The 12,954-nt window shown below is 36.2% G+C and overlaps 1 protein-coding gene and 1 pseudogene across 1 annotated transcript; both read right to left on the bottom strand.

Annotated features, from left to right (window-relative positions):
* Nucleotides 1–76: 76 nt before the first annotated feature.
* LOC120158251 (xyloglucan galactosyltransferase MUR3-like) lies at nt 77–2,394 on the bottom strand. The gene has a single exon (XM_039169138.1). It carries the CDS (start codon nt 1,926–1,928, stop codon nt 177–179), a length of 1,752 nt encoding a protein of 583 aa, XP_039025069.1. The 5' UTR covers nt 1,929–2,394; the 3' UTR covers nt 77–176.
* A 2,031-nt stretch (nt 2,395–4,425) lies between these two features.
* On the bottom strand, nt 4,426–5,567 carry LOC120158231 (annotated as a pseudogene).
* Between the last annotated feature and the right edge of the window lie 7,387 nt (nt 5,568–12,954).

Here is a 12,954-nt window from a genome sequence, read left to right as displayed (position 1 = left end):
ATACAACAAAAACAATCAATAACAAAATAGTTAGCTCAAAAAACAGAAAACTGTATAAGAAAGCAGAGATTATGCATATATATTTTGGTTTGAAACAAGGCTAAGCTCTCTATATTTTGGTTTGAAACAAGGAACCCACAGGGAGACTATTCAATTCCTGCTTCATCAACTTGGATTTATGATCGATCTCTCTGCTCGTTCTTCCAAGAATTTTTGCCAGCTTCCGCAGATTGATCTCTCTGCTGCTCGTCCTTTGGTTTTGAGAAGAAAGGATCCCACTCATGAGCTCCAACCTCACGCTGTCCTTCATCCAATAAGTCATACTTCCAACTGTTTTCCTCCACAAAGTTATCATATTCGGTCCGCCCTTGGATAATGTTCTTCCTCAACTTTGTAACTTTATTGATCACTGCCTGCACAGCAACATCAAAAGCATCTCGAAGCGTCTCCAATTTAGATTGAGGGTTTGCATATATCAAGCTTGGGATGAGATTTATGACTGCCTCTCTCATGATCTTTACTTGCTCAGGAGAGATTTGACTAAGCCTCTCCTCAATGCTAACGTTCCGATTACGAATATCATCCTCTGCGATGAACACTGAATATGTAGTATAATTTTTCGGAAGGTGCCAAGTGTACTGTGTGTATGCCGAGCCTGGGTGGAAGAAGACAGGAATACAACCAGCCAACATGGAGTCAAAAGCAGATCGCCGAGTGTATGAATCTCCTTGAGGTTGCAAGCAGAACAGAGAGCTCTGGAACATCTGCATTATACTGCTCGGTGAATGACACTTGCTCTCCCCAAAATCACATTCCAACAACTTGCAGACATTCGACTTTCTGCACTGGTCAATAATCTGCCCTCTTATTGACTTTGGGTTGCCTGGGCGAGGCGCACCTGCAAAAGAGAAAAGCCACTTCCTCTCCAATTTTCGCATCCGGTCTTGCCATACAAAGACTTCCTCATCCTTGGCAGGGTGGAAGTATGTTGGATATGGAATGCCAAAATCATTTGCATTCCAGGGGCTTGATTCAACCACCAGCATTGACATATTCCTTGCAGCAGGTAAAAACAGAAGCTTATTACCCCAATCAGTTTCCTCCTCACTCAATCTCCTGAAATCCCATGTAATCCTTCCAGCCACCAGGAAATGATCCTTGCCTCCCATTATACCCCACTCAGGCCTCTTCATCAGCCAATCAACCAAATCAAGCGAAGCAGCATCACGCCTCGAGATATTATATCCCCAAAGATACCTTGCAATATCAAACCCGGCGTAAAAGGGCACGAATATAGCGGCTGCAATGGATGAATCATTGGTCAAGCACTCATATTGTTTCATTCGATTATTGAATATCACATCCACCGCAAACTGATTCGTGGCGTACCAACCGGTGTTTTCGAACACCCCTTCCACATTCTCAAGTGGTGGACCAAGCCCTTCATTGCTAGTAAACTTACACATATTAGTCCAAAGACTCAAACTCTTACACTCCTTAAGCATATCCTCATTGAACCTAGGAGGAAGTTTATGCACATAAATGTACCTCCCCCCGCACGGATCACTCTTGTTATCCACCGTTCTTAAAGCTCTCATAAAAGGGTAAGCCACAACCCTTTCACTAGCCGTATTCTTAACGGGTTTCACCACTGGTGGTTTCTCCTTCTCTTTACGGGCATAGGTCACCCGAGAAGGAGTGAGAGGAGAATCTAATTTGATTGGCGGTGATGGATCTAAGTTTAATTTGATGGGCGGTGATGGAACTAAGTCTACTTTGAACGGTGGTGATGGAACTAAGTCCTGGACTGTGGTGCTCCCTCCTAGAACTACAAAATGGAAATACAAAAGCAAAATCCAGAAGAAAGCTGATAAGGAAGCTAAGAAACAGAGCCGGGTTTGTTGATTTTTAGGGGAACCTTTCTCCATTGCTTCGAAAGGAGCCAACGCCACAGGACGCGTCTCATCAGAGTTCGATCACCAGGATCTCAACAGATCCCCCAAATATCCCAAAGAAAAAGAACTCAAAAGTCGGTTTTATCGGTTGAAAGAAGGCAAAAAGATCCCAAAACCCTAACTCGAAATCTCAATCCATCTGTTACGGTAAGACCTGAGCTTGGACCACAGATTCCAAAAGAGAAGAAGACTAGAACTTTACACCTGAATAAACACTAAAATTCTATAAAGAAACAGAAAATTTAACAAAGGGGAAAGGGGAATTTAGAGTCGATAGCGCAGAGGAAATTATCTGCCGGTATGACGAGGTAGCGAAATTGAGAGATTGCCGTGATATGGTTACGGATCTTTCGACCAACAAATCTAACTGCAAATGAAGAAGAGAAAATTTTGATTTTTAAGAAGAAAAAAAAGGGACTCACTGGTGATTTATTTTCTAGGAAAATAATTTGACTGAGTTGGGGAGGGAAATGGAGCGGAAAACTGAGATCTGGGGGATTATAAAGAGGGAGGGTATGTGTCTGTTGTCGGTGCCGCTGGGACCTGGCCACGTGGGACTATCTGATGACGCGCTAATTCTTTTGGAGCGATGTTTAATTCCCACTAGTGGGTTTTCTAGGAAAATACTTAGGGTGTGTTTGGTTCACGGAATGTAAGATTATCAGTGGGAATAAAAGATTACCAGGGAATAGGATTACTGGGAATGTTACATTACTGTGTTTGGTTGGTTTGGCAGGAATGTAAGATTACAGTGTTTGGTTGGAGGAATAAAAGATTACTGGAATGTATATTTTACCAAATTGTCCTTGTTTTATATTTGTTTTTTAACAAGTGAAATTCTAAATATTTAAATAAAAATTATTTATATAAAAATTCTATTTGTTGATAATATATTACTTGAGTATTTAAATATATCATGTATTATTTTAATTTTAATTAATATTAATTTTTACATAATTTATGTAAAAATATATTAAAATTTTACATCAACATTTAACTAAATGTTTACATTGTGGAAATTCTTCATAGATATTCATAATAATAAAAAGATGTAAATTATTTTTGTTATCTAATATATAATATTTATTATATCTTCTATATACAATAATTTATTATCTTTTATATTTATACTTAATTATGCATACTTTATCATTATTATTTATCTCATTAATTTATATTACAAAAACATAATTCAAATAAGTAAGAAAATATAACACTAAAAATCATATTATCTATAATTTTATATTTCACCGTCATTCATCATTATATTTGTTAATATTTTAACAAAATGTTGTTGTCTTCTCATTGTGCTTTAAAATTCATTATTTTTTTTTGCAATGCTTAAATAAAATAAAACATTGCTTTTTCTGCTGTCTCAATGGATCATGTGTAAATCTTGCATACAAAACAAATATGGCTTAGAGCTATAGAAGTTTTCTTCATCTCAGGAAACGAAACAGTGATCCACCGAGAAATCCCACGAACTGATGTACGACGACGGTGGAATCATGTTGGGGTCAATAGAACGTCTCAACGCTTGAAGAGCTCTGGTGTCCGACCTCAACCTTATCGAATGAACAAGTGCGAACACTGAAGCTAAAACCATTGCAACGACAACGGAATTCGAAGAAGAGGATGAGATCGAATCCGTTTCTTTGAAGATTTTATTTGATGGTAACGTAAGTTAGGGGGCATAAGGTATAAATAGTTACATTTAGATGGTATAATTTACACGATGATAATAAAGTAAAGACGCTGAACATCAAGTAGAAAGATAGTGAACTGGTTTCTTTATCTAAGGCACAAAATTTGATCTTTACTCCTTTCAACCTACTTTCTATCAACAAAAATATTATACAAAAATTTTGTAATTGGGTGAAACAAGCATGGAGCTGTCACTAGATTTGTCCATGGTTCAAATTATTTATTTAATTTTTTTAATTCTTTTTTGTTGTCTTCAGGTTCCAAGTCTTCTTCCCGACTAAACCGAACCGACTCACGTCGCACATCTAATTTTGGTATATGAGTCACTCAACGGGAATTTACATGTAAATCCAATAGTAAAAGAGAATATTATTCTCCTTAATGGGATTGAGACACAACTATAACTTTCATTAATATTTTGAGTAACATCAGTAGTATAAAAGACTATTATTCTTCCTAAAAGATTCGGGTTCCAAACAATTTCTGTAAAACGTATATATATATTATTAATAGGCTAAAAAGATTTTGAACAAATAGTATCTTATTCACCTCAAAAACAACTCTTCTAGAATTGATCAAGCCAAATCTATATGAAATTGCAGTATGATTTCCCATGAACTTGAAGATCATATATGTATGTTCATGTTCGAAAGCGCATCGAAAACTTGTTCCTATAAAGAAAAACGAAGGCAACATAATCGGAAAGCAAGACGAGATGCTATGCGTACATATGAAACTATATAGTTTGATCACATCACATACAACCTCATCCTAGATCAGGGACCATGAAGTACTCGTTGTCATCGTCTGGGATCTCGATTCTAGGCTTCTTAAGAGGCATGGGTAGGTCGGTATGTGCTAAAGCCTCCTGAGGCAATTGATCACCGAAAAGACCAATGTCTGCCAGCCATTCAAGCTCTCCAAGCTTAGACTGCTCTTTCTGCAACAAAACAAGGAACAAAAACATTATTGGAAGACGAATAAAATTCAATCGAACTCGAATCGTAGTGTTGGATTAATAATAGTTTCTCACCTTGTTTAGAGATTGAATGTCCGAGAGTTCTAACAGATCATCAACAGCCCATTGGGAAGCAAAGCTTGAGTGCTGATGTTGCGGCGTTTTCATTGAAGTCTGAGGTGCACTCTTGTTGGGTGGCTCCAACACATTGTTTTCAGTCTTTTTATTGCAACTCGAACTCAAGGCGACTCAGATTTCGGTGGCGAGGAACCTTTGGTGGTTCGCGGCAAGGCTACCGACAGGATGGATCTGTTCGTCGCAATCACGGTAGAAAAGGGCTCTATCTTCAACACAAAAGATGAAAACTGCTTTGTCCTGTATGACATATATGCACAAGATTCACAGTCTATGTTAGAACATTCAAACTCAGCATGTATTAAGAGGATTCAAATCCATAGTACGACGTGATTAATTTCTTATACAATTACTATGTTCGGATCTCGTAACGCTAGTGATAAATAAGATTACAAAAAATTCATGAAATAAACCAGAAAAAGCGAAATTCTGAACCTGGCAAATATCACAAGGAGGAAGCTTGTTGGAAAGGCACTGAAGGAGAAGCCTTTGGTGCTTGCTTGCAAGCTTGTTAGCTGCATGAACTTCAATGTCACATTTAGCACAAAGTGCAGCCTCATCTGCACAACATATCACTGTTGCTTGTGCTCTTTCACAAACATCACACTAGATTTTCATTTTCTTTTTCTTTCACTAAAGCTTGGATCTTTTGATTGAAATCACTCTTCCAGACCAAATATTTCCCCTTGTTTCAGAAATTCAAGAGGAACCCATTGTTCAAAACCTTGAGACAATGATGAAAAACTGGACCCCAAGAAGTAAAAAGGTTCTCTCTTTTTTTCCTGAGAAACAAACACCCAAGTAATAGAACAGAGGATATTCAGAAAATCAAGAGAAACCTACAGTTTACAAACTTGTGAAAACGATAAAAACTGAAGCAAGAAGTGAACAAGATCTGGGTATACCTTAAACAAGTTTCCTTTCTCGTTCTTTCCTGAGAAAGAGGGGAGGAAAGGAAAAGAAAAAAATCTGGGGAAAATATGGGATTTAAGAGAAGATAAGAGAGAGAGCTTGGAATCGTGGAAGATACAAGAATGGAAGAATTAACGGTGGAAAATCAAAGAGATTGGATTGGAGATAAGATTGTGAAATCAAAATCAAGAACAAAGAACGCTTGGGAGAAGAAGCGGAGGTAAACGGGAAAATCTGGGGAAAATATGGGATTTAAGAGAAGATAAGAGAGAGAGCTTGGAATCGTGGAAGATACAAGAATGGAAGAATTAACGGTGGAAAATCAAAGAGATTGGATTGGAGATAAGATTGTGAAATCAAAATCAAGAACAAAGAACGCTTGGGAGAAGAAGCGGAGGTAAACGGGAAAAGAGGGTATTTTAGCCCATAGAACAGGGAATAAAAGAATACCTAAGAAAAGCATGGGAATAACATTCCCGATAAACAGAGAATTTTTTTTACTGTTTGGAATATATTATTCCTTCCTATTGGGAATATTTCCCATCCAAACATGGGATTTTGAATCTAAAAAAAAATACCCACCAGGAATCTTAAATTCCATGATCCAATCACCCCCTTAAGGTAAATTAAATATATTTTAAAACAAAATAATTACGTGATTAAAACGGAATAAAAATAAAAGTATTTGAGTGATTTACTAGGTCCTTGATAAATTTTTTTTACCTGTAAGATACATTTTTATCTTTATTTATCGATCAACACTCTTTACAGAAAGATACGCTTTTTGAGGTGTGTCTTATGTTGATCTGGCGCCACATGGGGTAAGGGGTGCCCCTGTCGCACGTCTTATGCTGACATGGTTACACGCTGGCTAAAGCGTAACCCCTGGGGCGCGCCTTATGCCACGTAGGGGTATAGCGCGGTGCAGGGGCCGCGCCTTCCTGTAATTATGACATGCGTCAGAAAGACGCGTCCCCCGTACCTCACGTTATCTTTAATTACCCAACTAGCTCACCCGTCACACCCCATTCGCTCCCTATAAATACTTTTCATCTCAATCACTTTAATCACACCAAATCCTCTTAACTTCTCTCATATACTCTTATATTATCTTATAGCTCTTTAAGGTATATTTTATTATATTTAGTATTTTGTTAGTAATTTATTTAACTATTTAAATTTTTTAATATTTTATTTAATTAATTTTTTTGCAGATATAAAATGGAAGGCGATCTACTTCGTTTGGATGTAAATCATATATCTCGACATTTTGCTGATACGGTAACATTTTAACATTTTAATTTAATTTAAATTATTAGTAATAATTTATTTATTTAATGCATAATTATTAGTTTATAAATTAATTTTTGTAATTATTTATATTTTAGGAAAGCGGTCGTATATTAGATCCTTTTATTAGGAACCTTAAGTTAGTGATACTTACCTGTGTCTGGCCGTATTTAGTAGATGCTGGATTCGGTCACATAGGTAGATATGAAGCCCATTGTAAGATAGAACCAGACCTTATTTCTGCATTAATGGAGCGGTGGAGGCCGGAGACCCACACATTCCATCTTCCGTGCGGAGAGTGCATGATTACGCTTGAGGATGTTTCTATGCACTTGGGGCTTCCGGTGGATGGAGATGTGATTTCAGGGATGGCGCACGGTAACTGGACTACTTTATGCCGAGATTATCTAGGATGTGTCCCGCAAAATTTTAACGGTGGTCGGATACCGTTAAATTGGTTAGATGCAAATTTTCGGGAGTTGAGCGAGGACGCCTCTGATGATGAAGTTAAAATGTATGCACGGGCATGCATACTACAGTTGATAGGAGGGTTGCTGAGGCCAGACAAATCGCGCAACCAAGTTCACTGTATGTGGTTGCGACATCTTTGCGACTTTCATCTGGTTGGATCATTGAGTTGGGGTTTGACAGTTTTGGCTTTCCTGTATAGGGAGATGTGTCGAGCGACTGACTACAGGAAAAAAACTATCGGTGGATTTCTCCTTCTGCTGCAATCTTGGGCATGGTATCGATTGCCCTTTTTATGTCCTGTTGTGAAGAACCCGTTCGTATTTCGGCTACTATTGAGGTAATTATAAAACTGATTTCGTATATTAATCATTTTATATAGTGTATAATAAAAAAATTCCTTGAATAGGTGGTATATTGACAGGAAAATCATCGGGAGCTACCTGATGATTTAGAAAAAATGAGGGTGCTAATCGATCAGAAGGCTGGCACAAAGGTATGCATTTTAATGTTTAAAAATCAATTTTGTATTATAGTTATATAATTATATTATTATTTTGATAAAAATTATATATATTTGTTTTAGTTTGAATATGTTTCATATTCTAATGATGATGTGAGGATGTGCATCTCACCTGAGTTGAGGGGCCCATCAGATGTTTGGATGGCGGTGGTCCCTTTGATCTGTTATGCGATCGTCGAGTGGCACTCCACTGATCGTGTGCTCTGGCAATTTGGTTTTGTACAAACAATTTCGGAAGCACCTCGCAATATGGACGAGTTGCATAGCACATATCGACGCGGCAAGTCGGATACAGATTGGCTGGTGAAGCATCATGAGTGGGTTGTCCTGTACGAGGATCGACATCGGCGCCTTCCCGATAGAGAGCCCATTTATGATGACCTCTTGATGGTTTGCTGATGATTATTATGAGTGGTTCAACAGTAACGAGAAAATATTTCTGCTTTCCGAGGATGCACGATGGTGGACCTTTCAGTGACGTCGATAGAGACGTGCGACGTCGACAGAGACGTGCACCGTCACAACCCCATCGTTCCCCAACTTATGGACGAAGAGCAGGTGCTTCCGGTTTATCCCCAGCTGCACCAGCAGGACCTTCACAGCAGCTGCCGTCTGCATCGACTTACATACCGCAGCCATATATGATGTTGCCACCACCTTTCCCTTACTAGATGTCGCCACCACCGCCGTCACATGGTTTTATGACCCCGTCGTCGCCACCGTCAAAGAGTTATATTGTAACATCCGCAATAACGAGTTAGTGACTAAATTGAAATGTTTCAGAATTTGATGACTAAAGTAGAAGAATGAAATAATTCAATGATTATTGGAATATATAATGAAGGTTATTTAGTAATTATTAAAGGAAATTAAGGGTATTATGGTCTTTTCCTTTAAAAGATATTTTTTCCTTTTTTTTAAGAGTGAAAACGTGGGAAGAGAGCTATCTGGAAGCTTTCTTCTTCTTGCTTTATCTTCTTCACGTGGGGCTTAGCTACAATAGGTAAGTTTAATTTCAGTTGGTTAATTCTTGAGTTTTAAGCTTAGTTTTGATTCTTTGGGTATTGAATAAGCTTAAGGAAAGCTTATAGGGGATTTAAACAATAAGATAAATGAATTAAGAAGGAATTTGTAATATGAGTTTTAAGATGAAATTTTGATATGGTATGGTTGTTGAAGTTTTATGGATGAATTTGACTTGTCATCAATCTAATTAAGAAGTATGAAGTGTTAGAATGGATTTAGAACACATTGAAAATTTAGTGTGATTCTGAATGCCATGTAAATGATGGAAATTTGGGTTTAAGAAGTGATTATGGAATAGAAATGAGTTTAAATATGTGTATAGAAGTTAGGAATATTAAAGGAAGTAAAATATGAAGGTTTAAGCTGAAATGAAGTGAATTTCGAGCTCAAAATATGATTTCTGGGCAAGGGGAATCGGTACCCATTCAAGGGGAACCGATACCCCTTCAAGCGAATAAAATTTCCAGAATGTCATGGGGGAACCGATACCCCCACAGGAGGGAACCGATTCCCCTAAAGGAAAATTGTAAATATTGGTTTAATAAGTTCGTTTAAGTTGCTAGTATGCAACTACAAGGTGTAGGTATCTAATGATTGCCTCAAAATGTACATTTATGTAGATTCTACGCATAAAGCAATTCCGGAACATTTGGCAAGTAAGATCGATCAAGGGAAAGATAAGAGATTGGAATTGACTAGTGAGGCCAAGGTGAGTGCATACTAGTGATAAGTAGTGTTTAATGGAAATAAGACTTGCGATGAGTCTATTTCCTAGAGTGTGATTATCTGTATTACATTGATTGTATGTATGCATGACTAAAGATAATGACATGCTTTGTATATGCTATATGATTTATGTAAGACTTTATTATGTAATAATGGAAGAACATGGAATAAGTTATATGATATGGTATAAGTGATTATACGAGAAATGTTAGGAGACTCTAAGAGAATAATATGAATTCGAGGGCATAAATAAGGATACATAAGTTATATAGGGAAGATTGATAAATTAAAGGAAACTATGGTTTATGTATTATAGTGAAGAGCTACAAAGTTTTATTAAAGAGTATTGTGGAAGTCATGAGAAATTGAACTAAATAAATAGATGGTTTATGTGAGTGGAAAAGGAAAATGATATAAAATAAATGGAAATTATTTATAAGATAGCATGAGACTAATTGAACATGTAATATAAACTTTATAAAGGAGTACTTGGGTAAAATCATTATATGATACAATTATAGAGTATTACTATACAAATCATATTCAAATATGATATATGAGAATATGAGTAAGTTTATAGGATATTGATAGGACATATAAGAATATTTAAATGTATGATGATATGAAAAAGGGAATAAAAAGAAATGGAGCATCAGGTAGATAATATGATATCAGTTATTATATATCTATATGATATATGCCATCAGGTAATATGAAAGGACTCTGAAAATTGATATAAGCTATGAGAAAGTGTTATAGGTGTTTCTTGTGTTATATGAAGCATATATGATAATATGTGAACAAGATATGATATGTATGTTTATATGAATATCTGAGAAATGAACTAAGCTATATGATATGTTATATGACATGGATCTATATAACTACGCGAGAAAGTATATAAGCTATGTGACATGTAAATGTGACTCATATGAAAATGTTCTATGAGTAATTGAACTATGTGTTATGTGAAATGATAAGTATAAAAGAAAATGCCCATGTTATGTGTCTTGAGAGCTAGGGGTATAGTTGGCATGCCAAGAGTCGAGGGTTTACCTATGTTCTACTGAACATATGGATAGTTTTACCTATGTCATTCGAGACATATGGACGGTATACCTATGTTCTAAGGAACATATGGACAGTTTACCTAGGTTCTTCGGGACCTATGGACAGTTACCGAGGATCTTTATGACCTCTGGATAGTTACTGAGGATCTTTATGACCTCTGGATAGTTACTGAGGATCTTTATGACCTCTGGATAGGTCCTTCGGGACATTTATATGAGCTGTGATGACATCATAGTGGTGCACAACCTCAATAGACTCACATATCTACAGTTCTCACAGGTGTACATGGGCTAATCAAGAGATATAAACAAATATATGTTAGTGATATGATAAATGTATTACAAATGATATGATGATTTATGTGTATGTATGTATTTATTGTTAATTAATCTGATATAATTTTACATGATATGAGGAAGTCATGTAATTTGGTATAACATGATAGAACAGAACATGCATATATTGATATATGTTATAAAGTGCATTATAAGTTTTTATGCCTCACTAAGTCTTCGACTTAGCGTGTGATTATTTCACACGTAGGTTTCGAGAAGAGTAAAGAGTAATGCGGAGCAAGACAGGTCAGTTCTCCTTACCAAATGTCAGCTCAGAAAATATATGTACTGGTTATATAGTGTAGTTGGCATGTAGTCTAAAGATATAAATAGTATGAACTCTGATATATTTTGTAAACATTTTGAATAAGTTAAGTGTTATCAAAGTTTTTAAATTACTCACTATTTTATACGAATAAATGTTTGAAAAGTCAATGTGACACTTCGGACTCGTATCCGGGTCGGATACGGGTTGGGGGTGTTACATATATGACCCCTCCTGAAGGATATTATGAGTCTATATTTGCATATCTGACTTGGGGTTCATATACTGGTTATTTGGCGGGTGCAGCCTCATCACCGATGGTCGCCGCATAGACACCTCTTGTACATTTTTCACACTCATCGATGTCTGGGTTTTATGAGTTTTCGCAGTTATCTATGAGCAGTGGGATAGTCAGTCATACACCTCCAAGGTCCTTATTCTATGGAGGTGCTACATCGTCATCATTTCCTCATCAATAAAATGTATCTACTCCTGACGACGACGACGATGACGATAATGGCGATGATGATGACAACGAGGAGTCAGAACCAGTTATACAAAGAAATCCTCCTTGAGACAGACATCCACCGCCCTGCAGAACACATTCGCACCGCAGACATCGATAGATTTTAATATTTTATTATATTTGTATTTAGTTGTTTATTGGAATTTTTTTATTGTAATTTTTTTTATTATTTATAATTTAATACTTACTTTATTTTGTTAATTTAGTTTTATTTTTTTTAAATTTATTTTGTTAATTTTGTTGGACTTTTTGTTAATTTATTTTGTTAATTTTGTTTATTACCATTTAATATTAGTTATTGTAATTTGGTTATTATTTACCATTTAATATTTATTGTAAGTTTGTTATATTTATAATTATATTCAAATACCAAATTACTATTAGTTTGATAAAATTTAATAATTGTGTTCGATAACTTTCTTAAGTTTGTCACTTATTATCTCTTTTATTATAATCATATATAACGCCAACGTCCAATATCATTTTCTTGTATCATTTTTTTAATCTTCATCAGCAGTTATTGAATGACATTAACTTTAAGTAAATGCAAATTAAAATACAAGAATTATTATTTGATAAACAATAACTACATCAATTCCTCATCAATGGTTACTTGATGAAAATAGAAATGGACATGTTCTCCTAGTGTGTCCTGAGTTTCTACAATGCCCACATTTTTTGTCGTGTCTAGATGTTTCTCGAATATCCATATCACAATGAATTCAAGTAGATTTTGGACGACCACGGTCCCTCAATAAAGTCGGGTCTGGTACAATCAAAACTCAATTCTGAACCTCATTAGGGTCTTCGTCATTACCTATGGGGGGAACTCAAATTCGTATACCTTAAACACTTCTGATAGTAGGTATACGGGATCCATAAAACAGTTATAGTCTTGACGGGTATATGAACAGGCTGTTATCACATGAGAGCATGAATACTTCAGAGCTTGAAAAAACCCGCAGTCGCACCATCTCTCTCGTAGATTTACTCTTAACGACACAACTTCAATCCATTGAAGAGGTCGCGGTAACTCTGTGACACAAAACAATTCATGTAT

This window comes from Hibiscus syriacus, unplaced genomic scaffold, assembly GCF_006381635.1.
Source record: "Hibiscus syriacus cultivar Baekdansim isolate YM2019G1 unplaced genomic scaffold, ASM638163v2 tig00111309_pilon, whole genome shotgun sequence".
Taxonomy (NCBI): Eukaryota; Viridiplantae; Streptophyta; class Magnoliopsida; order Malvales; family Malvaceae; genus Hibiscus; species Hibiscus syriacus.
Note: the sequence above shows the minus strand (reverse complement) of the source record. Positions and strands in the feature narration are given on the sequence as shown.